The 22335-nt window shown below is 35.3% G+C and overlaps 1 protein-coding gene across 1 annotated transcript; it reads left to right on the top strand.

Annotated features, from left to right (window-relative positions):
- Nucleotides 1-319: 319 nt before the first annotated feature.
- LOC136821509 (vacuolar protein sorting-associated protein 4B-like) lies at nucleotides 320-21241 on the top strand. Its single transcript, XM_067077741.1, has 14 exons — nucleotides 320-390; nucleotides 12845-12897; nucleotides 13052-13163; nucleotides 13446-13587; nucleotides 14954-15147; nucleotides 15264-15301; nucleotides 15717-15835; nucleotides 16089-16237; nucleotides 16502-16583; nucleotides 17112-17243; nucleotides 17491-17578; nucleotides 17784-17850; nucleotides 18442-18515; nucleotides 21057-21241. The coding sequence occupies exons 2-14, from the start codon at nucleotides 12874-12876 to the stop codon at nucleotides 21156-21158; spliced, it is 1323 nt and encodes a 440-aa protein (XP_066933842.1). The 5' UTR covers nucleotides 320-390; nucleotides 12845-12873; the 3' UTR covers nucleotides 21159-21241.
- The last annotated feature ends 1094 nt before the right edge of the window (nucleotides 21242-22335 follow it).

The following is a 22335-nucleotide window of genomic DNA, read 5'->3' as shown; positions in this document are numbered from 1 at the left end:
GGTGAAGTCACTAACTTTCTAAGACTTGCCATGATCAAAAGTGTAAGCTTGAGATGGAAAAATGGCAGGGATGCGCAGCCAACAAAACTGGAAAATTCAAATGGCTGTGGATTCCGGCAGTGGCGGTGGCGTTTTTAGTGTCCTCTCTTCTACGCATGCGTTGATGCGATTTTACTAAGGGCGGTAAACTTTAGGGCGCATATCATTTTATTACGTCATTTCAGAACTAAAATAAACAGGGCGCCATGAGCTGTGGAATGCAACTTTTTCGCCTACAAAATCACTCTGACTAAAAACAGGAACAGCAGCAGACAGCAGTCCAAATCGATCACCCTCTCAACGACAACTGCTGACAGCACAAAATCTTTATCGATTTGTTTGAATCAATCGGTAGGTATACGATATCAAATTGTCATGATGTCCATTGGATTACTGAATGTTTTCAGTGATAGAAATGGCGGTTGTTATTGCTATTGGTGGTGTTGTTCGGTCGGTTTTTTGATTCAATTGCATTCATTGGGCCATTGCAGAAAATTTTTGTTACCCCCCCCCCCCTGGGACGACGTGCATTTTTTAATTTTTTCTAGCCTCGGAAATAATTTTTCTTTTCCAGTGGTGGTCGGAAATTCCGATAAAAATCCATGTACTTTTGCAAAATGCATCGGAAATTCCACTCTTTTTTGCCTTTTTTAATTCGATTGCCTTGGCAGTTACATCAAAATGCCTCGAAAATGTCAATATGAAAATTGCGTAATCAGAGAACGTATGTCTCGCTCATTATAAAAAGGCCGAGACAAACTTTCAATAATTGGATTGTAACATCGAGTTAAGTCTCTTTTGTTAAGTCACCAGGGGGTAAATAAAACAAACCTTGATACATTTATCGTTCGTTTCAACTTGACCATTTGTTTAAAACTCAGCCTCCTAAATATTTGGGGTAGGTAAAATATGTACAAAGAAATTCATACTTTTCCAACCCGGCCAATCTTTAAAAAAGAAGTGAACAATAAAATGTAATTACCCTTTCCAAATAAACCTCTTCGGTGGCGAGCGTAGTCTACTCTGACGTAATTGTAAAATTTATGTAATGGGAGTTTGACATAGTAATGTAATGTTGTTTGGGGAATTATGAAGTTCTCTGGAATTCCGATTGCATTTATTCAGGTTGATTTTTATGACTTCTAATGGTACTTTTTCTAACGAGATTGATAACTCTGTTCTCACACTTATGTCTTTCTTTTCGCGTCCTTTTTCGTGATTACTTTTATTTATATTTTTAAAGACAGGTAAGAAGGCATATTGATGTAACTGCCTTGGAAATTCGTACATTTTCTTCTTTTAAAGCTTTTGCCCTCAGAAATCCTGTGTCGTCCGCCCCCCTGTTACAGACAAATTCTGGAATGGCCCATTTCATTTTCTCGCATGAATATCGCTCACGACCCATGGCATGGCCCGAACATGTTTGTGCCTGTTCGGACCATGCTCGGGCCACAAAAAAGTATTAATGAATCGGCCCGCACATTTTGTTCGGACCATGTTCGGGCCATGTATTTACAATTGATTTGAATTTTATTTACCTTTCCTGGTTTATCATTCATATCATCCATTGTTAAATATTTTCATTAGACAAATTCAAAGTTCCAAATACCAGTTTGATTCACAAAGTTGTATAACAGTCAGTAAAAAAAACGATCCAGAAAAATTCTGCTTCAAATACAGCCCTGTGAATCCAGGTCGGCATTCGGCAATGCTGATTTGAAAGCCGACGTAACTTGAGCTGAAGTCGGCTTTAATTTGCCGACGTAATTTACACTCTAGGTCGGCGTGTTGACAAAAGAAATGTTTTGGGTCGGCAAAGCCGACCTAAAGAGGAAAAATATTATTTGTTAGGTTAAATTAATTGTGTTATCATTTGATAACACATGATAACCGAGCCTCATTCCATTCTCTTTATAAAACATAAAACTTAATAATACAATTATAGAGCAGCTGAATTTGTTAGTTCGTTAATTTTCTTCCTATTTTGTCTTTGCCAACCTAAACAAACTACTTAGGACGGCTTTGCCGACCTAAAATGACCTCTAGGTCGGCAAAATTTTGCCGGCCTACGGCCGGTTTTGGTCACACTTAAGTGTCTGAATTCACAGGGCTGAAATAGGAGAAGACCACGAGAAAAGGGAACGGGATAAAGAATAAAAAGAAGACCATATTATGTAAGATTCAAATCATTCTTTTTAATAATTTTCCTAACTTAATTGGAAAATAGATGATTAACTTTTATATTTGAACAATATATATTTGAATAAAGATGAAGATTTTTAAATTTGTTTGCTAAAATAAGGAATTTAAAATATAAATATTGGGTCCTGAAATTACACGCGCGATCGTAGCAAGTTTTCGAAAATCTGGCCCGAGCATGGTTCGAAACTGCGCGGGCCATTTAAAAAAAAGTATTAATCAAGAGGCCTGAACATGTTCGGGCCATGCCGTGGGTCGTTATCGCTCTCGTCTTGTGTGGTACTAGCTGCCTGGGAGACCCGTCTACTCTGTTTGTGTGATTTCGAAGTATACCGTAGAGTCGTTTAATTTCGACATGCGTCTTGTTATTTCGACATAGCTGTAGGCTGGTCTTCGAAATAAAAAATCAAACATAAACAAATACATACCAAAGTTATCAATCAATCACTAAATTATTGTACTCTCCCTATCGCGTCACAGATTGTTGAAATGTGAAGTGGGTTTTTTTCGAAAAGAAATCTTTAACGATGTAGTCACTAAAAACTAATTACAGTAGCATGCTTTCATTCAATGGAACAAAGATATCCAAATCAAAACAACATTTTGCACGCGAGGAATTTTTTAGTAGACCTTTTTACCGTGAACCGAAAATAATAAAAAGAACCCGGTTTCCTTTTGAATTAATGTGACCGCCATACTGGCCATCACGGCCTGCTGCCTCTTAGCGCCTAGAGCGTGTGTTTTTGATAAATAAGGAAGGGGAAACCAGGCTATAAGCCCGCAAATTATTTTTATCACTTGACTTGAAGTGTAATGAAGTTGTAAAATTTTAATTTTGGACACGAGAAAGTTACAAGGAAGTTTGCATGTGTTTAGTGTGCTGTGTAAAACTGCTTATAATTTGGCTGTTTTTTTAATTGAAAGGGTTGCAATGTTTATTGAACTTCTAGTTTGATGGATGAACTTGGTTGATAAGAATGATACCAAGAATTTTATTCAAGGTTTGTTTTGATTATTTCACAGATCCGGTGTCGACTTTAGAAGACGCATGTCAATCTTAGACGATTCTACGGTAGCATTTAGTTAAAACGAATGATATTATAGCCAGACGGTGTCAATAGAACGAATCAAACACCGAATCAATCGAACGCAATTGAATAATTGCAATTCGATTGTCGAACGCAATCGAATATTACCCAGGATTTACTGTTCGATTGCTTCGATTACGTTCCATTGTATTCGATTACGTTCCATTGATTCAATTGTATTAGATTTTATTCGCTTTGGTAATGGTATGGTAAGCGCTCGGCCGGCCCACCCTAAAAAGCTCTAACAGAGTGATCCAATTTCAAATTTAATTTAATCGCAATCAAACTCAACGAACATAATCGTAATCGAATGAAATCGAAGATTAATCCAATGTAATTAACAATCAATCGAACATAGTCGACTATCAATCGAACCAATCGAACCTTACTCGAACACAATCGAATATTACCCAGGAAATTCGATTAAGTTCGACAATCGAATCGCAATTATTCGATCGCGTTCGATTACGTTTGATTGGTTCGATTGCGAATTTTGTTCGAAGTTGTTCGATTGACACCGTCTGGATATAGAAATAACAGAGTAGCTGGGTATTTTTTTTGTAGATGCCAAATCTGTTCGCAGAATTCTATTGGCTCTGTTAACAGTTAGGGGCCGTCAACAAAAAATTCTTCAAAAGTAAATACTTTCACTGGTCCATGGCCGCCATATTCTTTCGATTCGTTATCCTCAAAGTTCTTCTTTTCGCACGGAATAAACATGTGGTTTTGAGCCGTGACCTTTCAATTTTGAAGCTCCAAGCCCCGCAGCAAGTCAGGGCGGGATGGGTGGAGCAAGGAGTCAACTGAGGCGGAGGGAAAAATTGCCGACTTTTGTCACGTGACCAGTCATTTTTCTCGTGGAAGCATTAATTGGTCATCGGGAATAATGTGAATGTCGTGTGGTTGCTTTGGTCTTAGCCTTTCTTCACATGTTTCTACTTTTTGGACTGATGAAATTTGTAAGCGAGATTTTCCCTTTTTTTAACTTTTTCAACAGCATTGCAGTGACCCCCCTCCCACCCCTTACGGCCAGAAGCCGTTAAAAAAAAGGAAAATCGTTTGTCGACGGCCCGATGCATCGCATGTGCAGAAAAACTTCTTTAAAAAAGAAGTTTCTTTCTCAATCTTTCCACGCTTTTCTCTATGGCATCATAAAAGAAGAAACTCCCTTATTTGCTTGCCTTTTTGCTGAAGAGAAAATCTCTTCGTTAATTGTTGCTGAGTAATTTTTCTTTCTCTCTGGTTAACATAACAAATGTTCGGTTCATTGCACATGTTTATTATCTTTAGTAACGAGTAACGAGTGAGAAGCACCTGCGAAAAAATTCCTTTTACATTAATTACAAGTCTAGACATTTATCTTCTCTTTTGAATTTCAAAGAGAGAGGAATGTAGTTGTTTAATAAAGCGTTTTGATAAACAATTTTTGCATATTTAATTAATATTGTTCAATGTGCACTTACTCTCCCCTGTATCACTATCGATCTTTTTAAAGACACCCCCTTCTCACAGACCCGGTGGGATTTTTTCAGCCAGTGGGGGTAAAAATAACGGACTAAAACTCGACGGGGATTAATAATCCCATACTCTTTATTGCTGGGGATTTCAATTATTTTGTTTTCAAGTCAGAAGATTCAGTGGGGATGGGGATTTTACTTTATATTGCAAAGAGAAACACATTTTTAATCTGATTTTTTATGAAAACGCTTTTTCCTCTCCAATTAATTCGTTTTTCTGACTGATTCAATCTTTGATATACACGTTTTTTTTTTTTATTAGAACAACTAAAATTTGGCTGAGCCTGGATGTGCTTATTTTTTAGCAATTTTCAGCCTGAAATGTTCTTAGATGCGTTCTTAACTTTTCAGACTACTCTGAATCGACAATATCATGCAAAATAAAGAGAACTTAAAATTGGTAAAATTTGGACAATATTTGACTCTCGATTTAGAAAATCCGTTCCTAAGTTTGTTTAAAACTGCTTGAAAAGAGAAAAAATTGTAGTTTCTTGTCATTTTTTTCCAAACTGAGGCTGGGCATGTTCTTACGATGTTCTTAATTTTTTGATGAATTTCAGCCTCAATGTTCTTATAAACTGGGTTCTAATAAAAGAATAAAGGTATAAGAAAGCTTCTATCGTAGTTAAAGTAATGAAAATTATTTTTTCAATACTGGCAGTTTCATGCTTTTACAAACAACCCTCAGTTGAAAATAATTTTTAAAAAAACTAGAGTTCCGTTGCTCTTACAAAAAATAACATTGCAGGGTCTTCGTCAAAAATTGACGTCATTTTAGTCCTAAGAAAGCTTCTATGTAAACTCTTAAACTTATATAAATTGCATCTTTTATACCCTGTCTCACCTTATAGTGAGAGATAAAAAACTAATTTTACTTTAAAACGTTTGCACACCATCACACGTCTAAAAGGATTAATGGCTCAAAATTTTAATCTAGGCGTGCGACGATCGCACGTCATCTTTTTTCTTATGCGGAAGCCTGGAAGACTCTGGCATTTTTCAACATAGTCTCACAAATTCTTTGAAAAACTTTATTTCTCACACAATCTCCAATAGTGCCATAGTGCCCCGCCCCACCCCACCCCATTTTTTTAGGGGCAAATGCCAAATAATTAGGGCAATAATTAGATGGATTGTGTAGGGGGAAAAGATTTTCAGATCACGCTTCAAAGTAGCCTGGGTATCCCGTATCCAGACTCAAAATTTCAGAAAAAAACTCTTACCTTAACATATACAAAGTTTTAAAATTTTAGAGTCTGGTACAACTAAAAAAGTCTGATACAATTTTGAATGACACAGTCTGTGACAGTGTAGCTAGAACCTCAATATTCCAGGATTAGAAAAAGCTATACCTGTTATCTTTTTTCTTTCAAGAATCAACAAGCCATCGACATCGATAAATTACACACATTTACTCAGAAACTTTTGAAATTTTCTGCCATTATGACTTTCTTTAAGCCGTTCCAAAATAAACCAATAGGGTTATGTATCAGAATTCCTTTGGGAGTTATTTTCCGAAATTTTTTAAATAGGGTCGGCAAAAAAAACTTTTTCCGGGGTTTTGGTGAAAAACAGAACTGCTATCATTTGTTTTTTATTTAACCAGGGCTCAAAAATACTTAAATAAATAAGTTAATAATATTCAATATACTATTGGTATCTCTCAGAAAAATCGTTTATCATTTGGAATACCCCTGTATTTAGACCATTCTATTGTGGGCGCAAAATAGGGCGGAAACTAAGTAGCACCCTCAGTGCAAGATTGCCGCCTCATCTTTTTTTCCCCGGGCGAAAACGCAAGCTAATCATTTTTTCTTGCGCGCCCAAAGTGAAAAGGAAAGTGATCAATATTCTTTGAAGGAAAAACGTCAGAAACAAACCCAAAGACCAAAAGATGTATTTTGTTGTTGAGAATTGATTCTGCTTTGCATTTTTTTTGGAACACTGAAAAACTCTAATTTCGATCTTCCTTTAAGGTAAAGAGGTTGCGAGATTTGGGTTAGCGAGGCAAAAATCGCTAAAAAGCTGGTAAAATCGTAATCCTCAAAAATCAAGCCTCAGTGAGTGAACCCTTGTTGACAGAATCTCAAAACTTTGGAAACCCAGGCAGACACACATAATTACTTACCATAAAACCTCTTTTATAAACTCAATAAACTTTCAAAACTATATTCAAACGTCAGCCACATTCATAAAGGCTCCTTTCCATCAGCCATTTTGTTTAGAAATGAACCTGTGTTTTCATTTTCATTTGTTTTTCTTTTTTTGTCATGTCAGCTTTTTCCATAAATTATGCGTGCGCATCAAGAAATATCGAAAACCCTGCGAAAATTCCGCTCAGTAACTGGGCACGTACTGACCAATTAGATACACTCGCATATGCAGTTAGTTGGACCAGACCGTAAACCCAGAGACAAGTTTATAAAAAACTAGACGGTGAAATAGTAATATTTTTGCAAAACAGTGTAAAAACATGCCTTTTTCAGAGAAATGACAAAATTTTTATCCAAAAAGGTCAATTTTAAGGCAAAAATGCATTAAAGGGACATTACAGTAGTAAAATGTAAACATTGCGCAAACCACGTGTCATTAAAGAAAACAATTAAAATCACGTGTCCAAAACAAACTTGTAAAACAATTGAACAATCAAAATTAGACATATTTGGTTCGATTTTTTATTTTCACATGTGACATTTGTTTTGATTTTGTATCTGCTGCATACAGTTTGTTTACAAATTTCGCAAGTACTGTTATGTCCCTTTAAATTGGGGACTTTGAGGCTTTGAAAATTTTTTGAAAAAAGAGGTTTTTCAAAAATATAGGGGGAGGCAACCCTAAATTTTCCAAAATCTTAAGGGGCAACCAACCTATTAGGACACAATAACGGGGCAGCCTTGCAGGTGCCGTGGTTATAAAAGTAAAGAAAATAACAAACTTTTGTAATTTGCAGAACAGACAGCCCCGGGTTACAGGGAAAGCTATCAAATCATGATGGTAGCCTAGCAGTGCACATTTTAAAACCAAATTCTTTGGCTGGCTTGTTAGAACTGTACCGTGAAGTGGGGTAACTTGCATCAGTGGAGGAAAACTTGCATAGGCATCAAATGACTGACCAATCAAAGCAGCAAAATTTCAAACAAATGAACTACACAGCTCTGCTCGCAGCTCTACTCTATCATTTTTGTTTTGATTTTACTTTGTATTTTAATGACCAGACAGAGCATTTGAGGGCTATTCATGTTTGCCTCCACTGATGCAAGTTACCCAATCTCACGGTATGTAAGGTTTCCGGAATAAGCCATTGTCTGCAATTAGGCAAGTGTACGCTATATCAAGTTTACAGAAATTGAAGTGCAGGCTGATTTACTTTCATTTTCAGTGGTTTCATTTTCGATTTTTGGTTTGTGAAAAAAACCAAACAAAAATTTTCCAAATCCCCAATTTCGACTAAACCAATAAGAAATAAAACTTTTCTATGTATTCACTTTTTTGCGCCAAATTCTTCAAAATGAAAATATTTAAGATTTTTAAAGTTCTCTTTTATTCAATGTTTTTTTGTGGCACTTTGTTGACAATATAAGTCTCTAATCAAATTCTTGCTTACTTCAGAGAATTGAAGATGAGAAATACTCTATACCTTAGGATCATGGATTGTAACAAATAAAAAAGGTTTCATCAAGGGTGAGATTTTACAGCCGCTTGTCATGTAAGGCACTGTTTTTTTCATTTTTTTTTTTATAAACAGTCTGCAAAGGAGGGCTGTGAAGCAGTCAGTAGAAGAGACCACTTTCGTTTTGCAAAAAAATTCTCACAGGGATAACTTGTCAATGTGTTATGTCAAATAGTCAGCATTGTATTGTTGTAAAGTTTTTAGTGTCTAATCCTGATATAGGAGTTTAAGTCTAGACTGAATGGTATTTTGGTGGCTGTTCACGCGAAACCCCTAAAACTCCAGAGGAGTGGGCTAATTTAATTGCAATCAATCATTATGAACATTATCGTAATCCAACTAATCAAACTTACTAGATTATCGAACGCAATCATCCCATTGACACCGTCATGGATTTTTAAACAATTTCAAGGCCATGGTTTCAGCGCCCCTTAAAATAAGGGGGGGGGCTTGAATTTTGGGCAAAATTTTAAGGGCAAAATTTTTGAAATTTTCAGAAACAAGGGGGATTCATGTTTTAAAGGGGACCAAAGAAAAAGTAATTTTGAATTTAAGGGGGGAAGTAATTCATGGGAATCCAAATCTCTTTTCATACTCTGCAAAGTTCTTATTTACTTATACTTAATATACCGGTTTAAGGTGGTAAACTAAGGGTAAAAATTCGAAAATTTTCTCTGTCGCCCAGCAATGTTGGGTGATTTTTTGGCCCCTGTAATAACACTTTGTAATAAATGCCACAGTTGCAATACCTGCTGCACATTGTAATACCAAAAGCTGATGCACTTTATAATAAAATATAAATTTAAATGCCATAAAAAGTGCTTCGTAAAAAAAGCCCTGTCAACTGCTTCACTATACATTTAAATATACATTTAAAACAGAGAATTTTTAAGATTTAGATCCAAAGTTTCAGACTTAGAAATGAATAGAATAAACTGGGTTCAGTCCTAAATACTTAAAAATGCAAAATAATGAATGACCTTACTGTCTTAATCATGGGTCGATTAACATAGAAAAATCATAACCCTGCTTTCGATAAATTCCCTGATACAAATAAATGAAAAGCTTTATATGGCTGAAAGAATAATCATTTGACTTTTTTAACCAAGCAAAATTTTAAGTGTTGTATTATGAAAAGAAAAATAGTCATGGAATGTTTTAACTTTTATAATAAAAAGGAGAATTAGAAACTTATTGCCCAAAAAAGAGATTTGAATGTCTCCTCTAACTGATTTTCCAAGCATGTCAGGCAGCTTCACATTCATTTTTATAACTAAAACTATGACATCCTGTTATATTTCTCGCTTAACGGTTTTGAAATATTAGAAAAATCTCTAAGTTTTGTTTTGGATGGAGATTTCCCTTTATTATAAAGTGCGTCAGGTGTTATTCTCAACTTCAGTTGAGCTATAATCTGAGAATGTCTGTATGTATGTATGTCTGTCTGTCTGTATGTATGTCTGTATGTCTGTATGTCCGTCCGAAAACTTTAGGGCAGGCTGGACACTTCAAAAAAGGTCGGATTTGGCTGAAATTTGGCACACTTGTTCCTTGGGTGAATATCTGGGGGTGTTTTTTCATTTTTTGAAAATTTTGATTTTTGGGGCCTGGGGACGAGTTTTTCGCCAAAACGAGGCTAAAACTTTGGGGCAGCCTGGACACTTCAAAAAAGGTCGGATTTGGCTGAAATTTGGCACACTTGTTCCTTTGGTGAATATCTGGGGGTGTTTTTTTCATTTTTTGAAAATTTTGATTTTTGGGGCCTGGGGACGAGTTTTTCGCCAAAACGAGGCTAAAACTTTGGGACAGCCTGGACCTTCAAAAAAGGTCGGATTTGACTGAAATTGGCACACTTGTTCCTTGGGTGAATATCTGTGGGTGTTTTTTTCATTTTTTGAAAATTTTGATTTTTGGGGCCTGGGGACGAGTTTTTCACCAAAACGAGGCTGGCAGCCTGGACACTTCAAAAAAGGTCGGATTTGGTTGAAATTTGGCACACTTGTTCTTGGGTGAATATCTGGGGTGTGTTTTTTCATTTTTTTGAAAATTTGATTTTTGGGGCCTGGGGACGAGTTTTTCACCAAAACGAGGCTGGCAGCCTGGACACTTCAAAAAAGGTCGGATTTGGCTGAAATTTGGCACACATGTTCCTTGGGTGAATATTTTGAAAATATTATATATTTATATTATAATATTTTGAATTGTTTGAAAATTTTGATTTTTGGGGCCTGGGGACGAGTTTCAGCCAAAACGGACAAAGTATATTTGCTACCTAATACTAAATATTTGAAATGTTACAATTGGGCCTTTTAATAACGGGAAAATCTGAAGTTGAGCCCAGTGCGGTGCGCACGTTCGACTATTACAAAGTGTGGCATTTACAAAATGTGTTAGTACAGCCCCCTCTATCTGATTTGCACGCCAGGGGCCATGTTTGTAATAAAATAAATTCCATGTGTACTCTAATCAAAAAAATTAACGGGCACTTTAGAAAAGAAAAAAATATTTAAGGGGGGATTAGGAAACAAGGGCACAGTACAAATCGAATTCCAAATTGAGGGGGGAGAAATGGATAAGGGGTTTTTTGCTGTTTAAGGCAGGGGGGACTGGAAATCATGGAAGAAACCATGAAGGCATATGGTACCTTTGTCTAATACTGACATTCCTTGTCTAATTCCGTCATTTTGTAGCTATCTGTCCTTTAAATTGTTTATTGTTAAAACCTTCTTTAGATAAAAACTATTTAAAAAAATCACTGTAACTACTCGTAACTACTTTGCAGACCAGATAGTTATATGGCAGAATTAGACAAGGTATGTCAACATTATACAAAGCTACAGTAAATCATAAAAAGATAGCCTGGGAATCAAAACGTTAAACTTTGTTGACATTGTATAGTTTTTTGATAATTTTGCTGTTTGTTTGATGTTTTCCGGAGGTAACTGCAAGGAAATTTTTCCCTGTAATGCAAGTTCAGCCCGATTAGCCATATTTCGCCTTATCACTAAACAGAACTTTCCTGCGCATTTCAATAATTTTCGACAGTTAGTCACACTAGAAAATCAAGCTTTCACTTCAGAAAAAACAATACAGTCATCTACAAGATGTATTTAAACAACAAGGATGATAGTTACCTGAATCAAGTTCAAGTTCCAAAGACAGTTAATTAAAACTTGAAATGAAACAAAACGACCAATTGCTAAACATGCAGCAGCTGAATATCAACCAATCTTTTTCTTGGAAAGTTGTTCTCAAAATTAGTTTTCAAGGTTGGAGCGGGTCAAATTTTGTCATCTATGGCTCAAAATTTAGGTAATTTTTCATAATTTTCTTCATCAAGATTTGCACCATTGACAAAAATTTCTCTGATGGGTGCCATGCAGAGCCTAAAACTTTGCAAACATGAGCGAAAATTTCAAAATAGCCCTGGGTATTTTTCTGCACTAGAAAAATCATTTTGTATGCTGCGGAATGCTAATTAGCACATTTGAGTGGTTTTGGGCTATAGCTTTACATACTTTCCACCAGTGAAACTCAATGAAATTCGGCACAGAATCTCACCTGCGTATTATCTACATTTTGGAAGTGGTAAGATGACACGAATGTCTCTGGTTGTTCCAGACCCGGTCAATCAAACTTGGCAAACCAATTGGACATCAAATGATTAAAGCTTGAGTAAAGAAATTAATCGAAAGCTAAGTTTTTTTAGAAATTGTGCATGTTTCATTAAGTTCGATCAGTAGACTGCAGTTCAATCAGTTCCATAAACTTATCTGGTCACTCTGAATATCAGCTTCTGTTCAATATGTAAATCAGGGAATTACTTCCTATTAGGGATTACACACAATTTTTCTGTCACCTTTCGACGTCATTACCAGGTCGGTTTTGTTGGGCTGTAGTATTTGGTCAAGTGGCCGAAGGCAAAGTTGCACTAAACTAATCAAATTTTTAATCAGCAAAACTAATCAAACCTATTACTTCAAATGGTGTGAATGTTTTAGATTAGGTTCGATTAATTTAATTTTAATCAAACTTTTCATGTCTGGGTTGTTAAAAAATTATTATGTTTAATATTCAAATTAGGATGTTGCTATTTTAAGTTACTCTCCTAAGTAGGAGAGACTTCAGTCTGTACTGTATCCTAATTTGCAATAATCCTTGACTGTCAATGTTTGGGCTGAAAGAATGTTTTGCCATTTTGGTCCATGAAGGTGGTGGCAGGGTTTGATTATCAGACACTAAGAGGTCATGAAAAATTACCTGTGATTACGTCTGTGTGCTAAGAATTTGATCTACTAGAATCTGATCAGGCTACTATTTTTAACTTCCAGGTGTTTATTAAAATACAATAAAAAAGAAAATGGCATCTGGATCAACATTACAGGTAAGTTCCCTTCTATTGTTTACTTCCCCTCAATTTAGAGGGAAATAGAAAAGAAGTTTCTTGATGAAAATTATTTCCTACATCCTGAAAAATCCCTTATTTGGGGTACGTATTACTATTATCTTTTGATTAAGTTAACTTTTTATTTGTATAGAAAGCAATTGATTTGGTAAAGCAAGCAACAGAGAAAGACAAAGCCGGAGAATATCAAGAAGCACTCTCTCTTTATGAACATGGAGTAGAATATTTCTTGCATGCTATAAAATGTAAGACCAATGTTTTTAATTTTCACTAAATGTGTTCATAAGTAACTAGATCCCTCTTCCAAACTTTTTGAGATTCAGTCATCTGTAAATGGGACTGCCTTAATAACCCCCAACTATCCTTCCCCTTTAGTTGCCACCCATCCTGCTTCAGCCTGCTTTTCTTGAAATGAGGTGTACAAAAATCTTAAAGACCCCAGCAATTAAAGAGTTAAGGTTTACATTCTAGGAAATTTCTCTACTTTGGCTTTTCATCATGACTTATCATTTTCTTCCAAACAACAGATGAAGCACAGAATGACAGATCAAAAGAGAGCATAAGAGCAAAATGTATTCAATATTTGGACCGAGCAGAAAAATTAAAGCAGTTTATCGCTGATGACAAAAAGAAGCCAGCCAAAGCTGCTGCAGGTGGAAGTGGTGGAAAGTAAGAGAGAGAAAATTTTGAGTAACAAATTTGTTGGTTCCATTTTAAATGTTTAAGACTGTCTTAAGGACTATTTGAGTTACAGTACAGTTGCAGACTAAACCACTTCTATAACAGGGTGTCTACGGGACCTTGAAAACCTTGAAAACCTTGAAAATGAACCACCCAACCTTGAAAACCTTGAAAACTATCAATTTTCTGGGATAAACCTTGAAAACCTTGAAAAATTTTTAAAAACCTTGAAAAGCACTATCCAGTCATTCGAAAAGTAAGAATAAGTTAAAAATCGCCTGCAGCGCTAAACCCTTTATAACATTTATAGAATTCCATATTTCCCTGTTCCTGTTGCGATTCTGTCGCAACGAATGCAATATATTCTTTTATCATCAGCTGAGTTTTTGTCACAAATTTTCCGTTTGCATGAGCCCTAAGAAATCGACTGTTCCCCAATTTTCAAATCGCTTCAGGGCGTCTTGGAATAATGGCCGTTCGTCAATAAAATTTCAAGGATTCCTTAAAACAACTCTTTTGGCAATTGATTTTTGCATTTTTTAGCCATTTGAAAGAGTCAAAATCAAAATTTTCTCTCGTCGGCGCAAACCATGGTTGCGCCTCCTCGGTCACTGTAAATAATTGGTTATGCTTCTAATTCTTTATTTTTACAGTTGGAAGACTAGGGAGCTGGAGTATTTCTTTTTGTGGTATTGTTCTCGAGAGGGAGATAGGAATTTAACTGCGGTAGTAATTCCCCGGGCACCAAAAGTAAATGAATTTTATTTGCTGTCCTCTATTTTTCTTTCACCTACCACTGAAAAAAATCCAAAAATTCCTGTAAAGAGCCATATCAACTGAGTATCAAAAAACCTTGAAAAGTGCCAAAGTTTTTGCCAAAAAACCTTGAAAAACCACTTAAAAATGACCAAAAAAACCTTGAAAACCTTGAAAATCCTGAAAAAAATCCGTAGACACCCTGTATAATCACTTATAATGGTTTTTCTACCATATAGCGTTTTGTAAAATACACCATTTGAGGAAATGAGCAAGTAATTTTCATTTGGCTTTTCCAGAAAAATATGTATTTATGTTGAGTTAATGTGACCCTTTAGATTTTTGAAAATATTTTCAGAACCCCTGACTTTTTATATTTGGAACTCCTGAAATTTTCTCAAAAAGAACCTAGCCCCTGATTTTTACACTTGAAAAACCAGGCCACCCACAGAATATTTCTGGAATAGTCCATTGAAATAAATGAAAAAGAATTAAGATAAAACTAAAAACTGTGATTTGACTGTTTTGAACTTATTTTGGGTTGTGCTAAGGCTTTTATAAGACTTTTACCATGAGCATTCACTATTCTTTTTTGTAGAAGTAAAGGTGGTGATGATGATTCGGACAGTGAAGAAAATCCTGAAGACAAGAAATTCAAAGATCAACTTGGTGGTGCTATTGTTATGGAAACACCAAATATCAAATGGGATGATGTTGCTGGTCTTGAAGCTGCTAAAGAAGCATTGAAAGAAGCTGTTATTCTTCCTATCAAATTCCCACATCTTTTTACTGGTATGAAAAATCACAGTGGAACTGTACCGTGTTTATCTTTTTGTATATGAAGAGTAAAACTGACTTTCCCAAATTTATAATATTGTTATCATGATAATGAATTTTTTCTTTTTTAGGCAAACGTCAACCATGGAGAGGTATTTTGCTTTTTGGTGTAAGTTAAAAGTTTTTTTTTTCAAAATCAGCCATTATCTTCTTTAAATAAATTGTGACACAGCAACAGAATACCTTATTAATAAAGGTCTAAATTAATTTAGCGGGAATTTACTTTGGAGAATGGCAGAAAAAGTTTTTTTGAAGGAATTTAATATGGAATTTGATAGAAATTTTGTTTCATGATCACACGATCTTTTTTGGCAAAAATTTGTTACTGTATTAAAGAATAGAAAAAACTGTTTTATCTCTGAAGTAGCACAGATTTGGAGAACGCACAATATAAACTAGATTTAATGGGACTTTAAGTTGGTAGATGGCAGAAGAATATAATTTTTGTGGGAACTTAATTTGGCAGAGCTGGTTTTTGTATCATAATTAGTTTTCCCTAAACAAGTAAAATTTCATCTGTTTAGCCTCCTGGTACTGGTAAATCTTACCTTGCAAAAGCTGTTGCAACCGAAGCTAACAATTCGACATTTTTCTCTGTATCATCGTCAGATTTAGTCTCCAAATGGCTTGGAGAATCTGAAAGGTATTCTGTAAGCTTTGTAATCCAGCTGATTAAGAAATGAAACATTCCATCATTATGTTTGACCCCATTGTAGAAAATATTTTATCTTAAATAGAAAACAAGCTATACTTTTATTTAGTTCTGACAAAAAGATGTAAATCAGGCTCAGTCCGCGCAACAACTAACTTTGGCATGACTTATCCAAAGTAATTAGAAGGCTTTAAATTTTTGAAATCATGGCTTATCTCACCTGTCCACCATCTTGTCTTTTCAGATTGGTCAAAACACTGTTTCAGATGGCTCGTGATCATAAACCCTCCATTATTTTTATTGATGAAGTGGATTCCCTTTGTTCTTCAAGAAGTGATAACGAAAGTGAATCTGCAAGGCGTATCAAAACTGAATTCCTTGTACAGATGCAAGGTCTGTAGCTTCTATTCAAATTTCAAATGATTATATAATCAGTCTGTACTTGACACCACTGTCAACAATATTTCAACCAAATATTTTCTTACCTTTTGCACCTTCAGCGAGTAGAGAGCTATTTACCATGCGAAATTCTTTAGTTCTGGTAAGAGCATTGGATTTAATTTTCAGGTATAAATATGAATCTAGTTAAATAGATAATTCAGAGATATGTTCTCACTTCTTGTCCCTTTATTTTACCTTCAATTCTTGCTTTTACAGGTGTGGGAGTTGACAATGATGGTGTTCTTGTATTAGGTGCAACAAATATTCCTTGGGTTCTTGATTCTGCTATCAGGAGAAGGTAAAGATGAATGATTGTATAAGTAAGTAAGTAAGTCTGCGACCGCAGTCGGAGGCGACCCGAAGGCTCCTCTTTCGATAGCTATCTACCCGAAGGTAGGGGAGGGCGCCACTCTTTCTCCCTGGATTTCTCCAGTTACCCTTGATCCTTCTCTTAGTTGCTGAGCATCAAGCAGAGAGGTATCAAGTACCATTTTGGGAATCTTTGGTATGACCCGGCTTGGGGTTGAACCCACAACCTTGCGAACCGTAGCCGGATGCTCTACCACTGTACTACGGTCGCTTCTTTGATTGTATACCTTTACTACCTCCATCTCTCCCTCCTAGTATATTTTCATTGAGATTACAGATGTCTTACAAAATACTTGGACTTCTTTATATGTGATGAAAAAAGATTTGTGCAAAGATTTCCAATACAGATGAGCTCAATCTTGCGTTTGTATTAAGTGAGCCATGATCTGCGTCCGTAATGATACATACAACACTGTCCAAAAGAAGATTTATTTACCTGTGCTTTTTTTCTTTTCAGATTTGAGAAACGTATCTATATTCCTCTACCGGAGGCACCAGCTCGACAACATATGTTCAATTTACACATTGGTTCAACTCCTCACTCGATAGGAGACAAAGACTTTAAAGAACTCGCCAAAGTTTCCAATGGGTTTGTAGCTCAATAAATTTGATTCCTAACTTTAAAGATTTAGGTTAAAGTAATGAGGTCAAAATGATGTTAAACATAATTTTCTAATTCTAGTTTAATTAACGTATAGTAATATGATACTCTAGAATGTACTTAAAACCGATACTTAAAGCCAGTATGACAAAATGCTGAATTTGCAGTAGATAAAAAAATGTGGGTGTTATTAGTTGGTTGTTCTATTTGACTTTTTCTTATCGTATGAATAAAGATATTCAGGTGCTGATATTAGTATTGTTGTCCGAGATGCACTGATGCAGCCTGTACGAAAAGTCCAATCTGCTACTCACTTCAAAAAGGTAAGTAAAGTACTGTAGCTTTTTCATTCATGATAAAAAGTTCTCTTATGATTATCTCCCCCCCCCCTCACACTCGGGGACTTTGTTCTACAAAACGCGCTTCGACTATACTCAAAAGTCAGAAATACTCTAGTTAGTCTTATTAGATTTGATTGTACAATATAAGGGGCAAAAGAAGTCAAGTTTTTACTATCTTTATTTCTAGGTACGTGGTCCATCAAGGAACGACCCAGACGTTACAGTAGATGATCTATTGACGCCCTGTTCCCCAGGTTTGTAAAATTCTCTTGAAAAAGGGCAAAATTGCATTTCATCTAGGACTTATATTTCTAAATTTTCAGATTTACCATTCTTTGATTTCTGATTGAAGCCTAATAACCTTAAAAATATCAGGAATGGTTTCGTACTTTTTTAACTACAAGAAAAAGCCCCTTTTATAAAGAGAATTCTCTTAATCGAGTCCCACCCAAAGTCAACCACTCTTTAGTGTCTCACTTTTTATCCATTTTGGAGGCCAGCTCAAAATGTGCACATTATTGAAAAAACTTCTTTATACGTTTTCTAGACTTTCAATAGTGTTGAATCTAGTACCGAGCCACACGCAGTGTTCGTTGTTGCAAAAAATTATTAGTTACACGGCCTTGAGGCGTAGAATACGGGATAATTCGGTCTCTACATGACGTCTTCTGCCCAATAAAATAACTAGAAACTTAACTCAGGAAGAACAAAGATGCTCGAGTTCTAAGGACCGCGACCCAGCCGGAAGACCGATCAAAAGGATCCACATCGTTTCAGAATACTCCTTTAGACCTCCATTAAACTTTTACCATATTTTTAACAAGATCGAATATTATTTTCAACAGGTGATCCGAACGCCATTGCAATGAATTGGATGGAAGTTGATGGAGACAAACTCTTGGAACCTGTTGTCAGTTTCGTAAGTCTTTTCTTATACCTTGGTTCTACTTTAATTCTTTATGGACTCCGCCTTTCGACCGTCGGACCCTTAACGGGACTATATAGGATGAAACCTCATAGTAAAATTTTGTGAATTTTATTACCCTTCTTGGGACTAATTTGTACATTTTGTCAAATTTATATCTTGCAAAGAACAAAAGGATGAAATGTTAGTATTTTTCCGACCCTTAGTGGGGCTGAGGTTTGATATTCTGAATTTTAAACCTTTTCACAGACTTTCAGAGGCTCCAAAGACGGGCACAAATGGCGGCACATACCCTAACCAGTCACTTTCTTAGGTACCCCTTCCTCCCCCGGGATGTTATTCAAATGTAATAATTAGATAATACTAGACGAGGAGAATGATAAAACTTTGAACCAACATTGACTTGATAAGGTGGACTTTGATTGAGACATAATTATAATATTGCCTTTATGTTTTGAATATCTACATACTATTATCACAAGGAAAACTCTTGGCTGCCCAAATTCACCAGTTATTTAGTTTCAGGCTGTAAAAATACTTCCTTCATTAGAAGTGACATTTTTGCGTGGTACCTTTGTTATTTAAGTAAACACTTCGGTCGCTTACAACTCAAATTTTTTGATATCTCCATTTACACAATGTTATTCCTTGATCAAATTTTTGACAATCTTTTTTAACACTCTGTGCGTTTGAAGGTTTTTTATGTAACAATTGTTAACGAGGTATTTCGACACTGTCTGGCTTCTCCCTCTACATCTCTCTACTTGAAACTGACAGTTCAGGAGTTATTGTCTGCAGACGAGCGGGAGATAGAATGGGTCATTTTATAAATGCGTGTCAGCGCCTGTTTTGGATTGTATCCTTGCTTGTGTTTGCTTTTGAGTTGGACTATTCTTGCGAAGTTTCTCAGGAAAAGTACGAATGGCGGTAATGATTATTTGGAAGAAGAGAAAGTGCTTTCGTTTCGATTCCCTTGTCTGGAAAACGAGACTTCTAAACGTTGTTTCTCTCAATTTTGTTTGATCATAGGTCTATAACTGTTACTATAAGTTTGTTTTTTTTCTCTAAATCCTGTTTGTTTTTCTGTGAATCCTAATTACTTTTTAACCCAACTTTTATATCCATCTCTAAATAAATCTATGATGATAGACTACTAGCTTTATTTTCCATTGTGATTTGTTACTAATACCCTTTTTACTCTGCACACAAATTTTCACTGTTGTTTGGTCTTGGAAGTTTGTTCAATAATGTCTTTAGAACCCGGTACACTTTTTTTTACAAGAACAAACTATATAAGAATATAAGGCTTCGAAGGTCAGATTTTAAGAGCAAGTTAAGAACATTTTAAGGCTTTGCCGCCCCTAAAACAGCCGGTTTCTTAGAAAAATGGGCAAAAATGCTCAAAGAATGGTGAAAAATAAGAACATGTTAAGAACATTTTTAGGCTTAAAACTCAAAAAGTTAAGAACATCCAAAGGTTTCAAAAATTTTGAATGTTCTTATAAAAAACGTGTACTCTAGATAAAGTATCTTTTTACAAAATCAATGTGGTTGTTATAGTGAAACAAAGCCTCCTCCTAGATATCATTCAGAATCGTAAAGCTTTGTTTATTAAGAAAATCAGTTTGTTTCGATTAGTAGGTATTTTAAGGTTTTTTCAGCTGATAGTGAGGTTTGGTTTCTTATTTATCATCTTTTCTCTTCAAGGAATGTTTCTTACAGGAAAAAGGTCACAGTTTTATTTCCTTCGGAAATTTGACTTTACTTTTTGACAAAAAAATAATCAAGTGGTGTCGTGATTAACTAGTCTGTTTTCACGTCAGTACACAAAATGTGATCTGTTTTGTGACATGAAACTGTGAATTGAGATAGATTTACTGCTTTATTTTGTGTTAGGAAAAATCTAGGTTGTACGCTTTAGATGAGATTTGTTTGATTTTTCGGGTAGCTTATAAAGAAGGTGTTAATTAACTTTGAAGATTTTGTCAATTTTTTACATACAAATTCACATAGTATTTTAAGTTTTACTCTTCTGATGATTTTAAAGCTATGATAATGGAAGGTACACGTTATGCAGTATAGTTTATACTAAAATTGACGTCAATGCACAGAATTTTTCTATCTTTGTTTTTATCTTCTTTTAATAAATCTTGAAGATGTCAAAAAGGTCACGTAGGGGTTTAAGAGAGTTTTTGGATTGAAGAGGTATTAAAAGATTACCAATGTGCGGGAACATTGATTTAAATTATGATACATGTTTTTAATTTTTGTGTATGCATCGAATTTTGTCAGTTCAATCTTTGTTTTCAAATGGATTGGTTGATAAACTAAACGAATGCAGTGAGGACTTCCCTTTGATTTACTTGTTCTTGTTGGGGACACTATCGTGACTTTCATTCCCTGACAGTGAAAGTTTTTTTTGTTTTGTTTTTTTTACATTACATTTCCTTGCTTTGATGAGAGTTTTAATACAAAATTGTTCTTTGTAAAAATATCTGTTAAGTTTAATTTCTGTATTCATTTCCACCATGGCAGACTGACATGAAGAGATCGTTGCATTCCATTCGCCCAACAGTTAATGAAGAAGATCTCATCAAACTCAAGAAATTCACCGAAGATTTCGGACAAGAAGGATAAACGATGGTGAATTTCGGACACTTTTCAACCTCAATGGAAAACATTGATTGCTTTTCTATGAAATAATATCATGCACCAACTCACATGTAAAGATCTTGAATTTTGCTTGGGTGTTAGATGGAATGAAAATGTAAATTTTTTGGGAATCCTGTTGTTTTTTGTTATTTATGTGAAATCAATTTTCCCTTGTTATTATTTTCGATCTTTGTCATATTTTCGTAATCATTGTAAATTCGCCTTTCATACATCAGCTTTTAGCACGAGCTTTCATTTAGCTCCTTCTTATACTTATGTTGGCAAAATTAGCTGAATCAACGTTGCGACGACTGTCGCCAATCAGCGTTAGAATGTTCGTGTCCTTTCTTCCTCCTCAAAGCCTTCTTTCTTCTCCTTCAGATATAAAAGGCTGGAGTTGTAACTAACACTGCATAGAATCTAGATTAGAACTTTTATACAAAGTACTACATTTATATTGAATATCCATGAAAGTCCCTTCAAACCTTCCCTTTCGTCAAATGAAATTTAGCAGATTTCAGAACATATCTTTTAAATAAAATGCTAATCTTTTTCGAAATATGTTCGTCTTCCCAAGTGATCCGGGGAGCACAATTATTTCCCCGTTCTACTGTAGTTAATAGCGAGTTTATGTATTCGAGATAAATCGAGGGGGGGCGGTATAAAGCAAAGCTGACATAGGACCGAAATCACCGTCCACTTTGCTCGACGACGGTAAAAACACAAAGATACCATCGTCTGTTTAGGTGAACAAAGGCGATATAGAGCCGTACATCAACTATCGACTTTGTTTTGTATCGATTTCACTTACCGTCGCCCTCGATATCCTCCGATACATAAACTCGGTAATGTTTTAAGCAACAGAGAGAAGTATACGTTTATATTTTTCTTTTTTGTATAGAATAATGAAATCAAAATTGTAGATTTTTTTGTTTTGTTTTTATGAAAATCTAATAAAAAACGGCTTCTTGGGGCCATTGGTACTATTTTTCGGCTGATTGGAGTCATTCACTGCAGCCCATGATTTATTGTACCTTTGATAATTTTCTTAGAAAACAGCTTATTAAAAATGTAACTGTGTAATTTACATACCGGAATGAACTGTTTTATAAATTATATTTTAATATTTTCAACTTTTCTTCCATCCTCTCATCACATTTCT

Source organism: Clytia hemisphaerica, unplaced genomic scaffold (assembly GCF_902728285.1).
Source record: "Clytia hemisphaerica strain Z4C2 unplaced genomic scaffold, Clytia hemisphaerica genome assembly, whole genome shotgun sequence".
NCBI classification, from domain to species: Eukaryota; Metazoa; Cnidaria; class Hydrozoa; order Leptothecata; family Clytiidae; genus Clytia; species Clytia hemisphaerica.
The sequence above is the reverse complement of the archived record's forward strand: the minus strand, read 5'-3'. Positions and strand labels throughout refer to the sequence as shown.

Bases quoted from the DNA above. Each gene is read 5' to 3' on its own strand.
- LOC136821509 (XM_067077741.1), top strand. From the start codon at position 12,874: ATGGCATCTGGATCAACATTACAG. The intron at 15,148-15,263 runs GTATGAAAAATC...TTTCTTTTTTAG, and splicing joins ATTCCCACATCTTTTTACTG to GCAAACGTCAACCATGGAGA. The intron at 17,579-17,783 runs GTAAGTAAAGTA...CTTTATTTCTAG, and splicing joins CTGCTACTCACTTCAAAAAG to GTACGTGGTCCATCAAGGAA.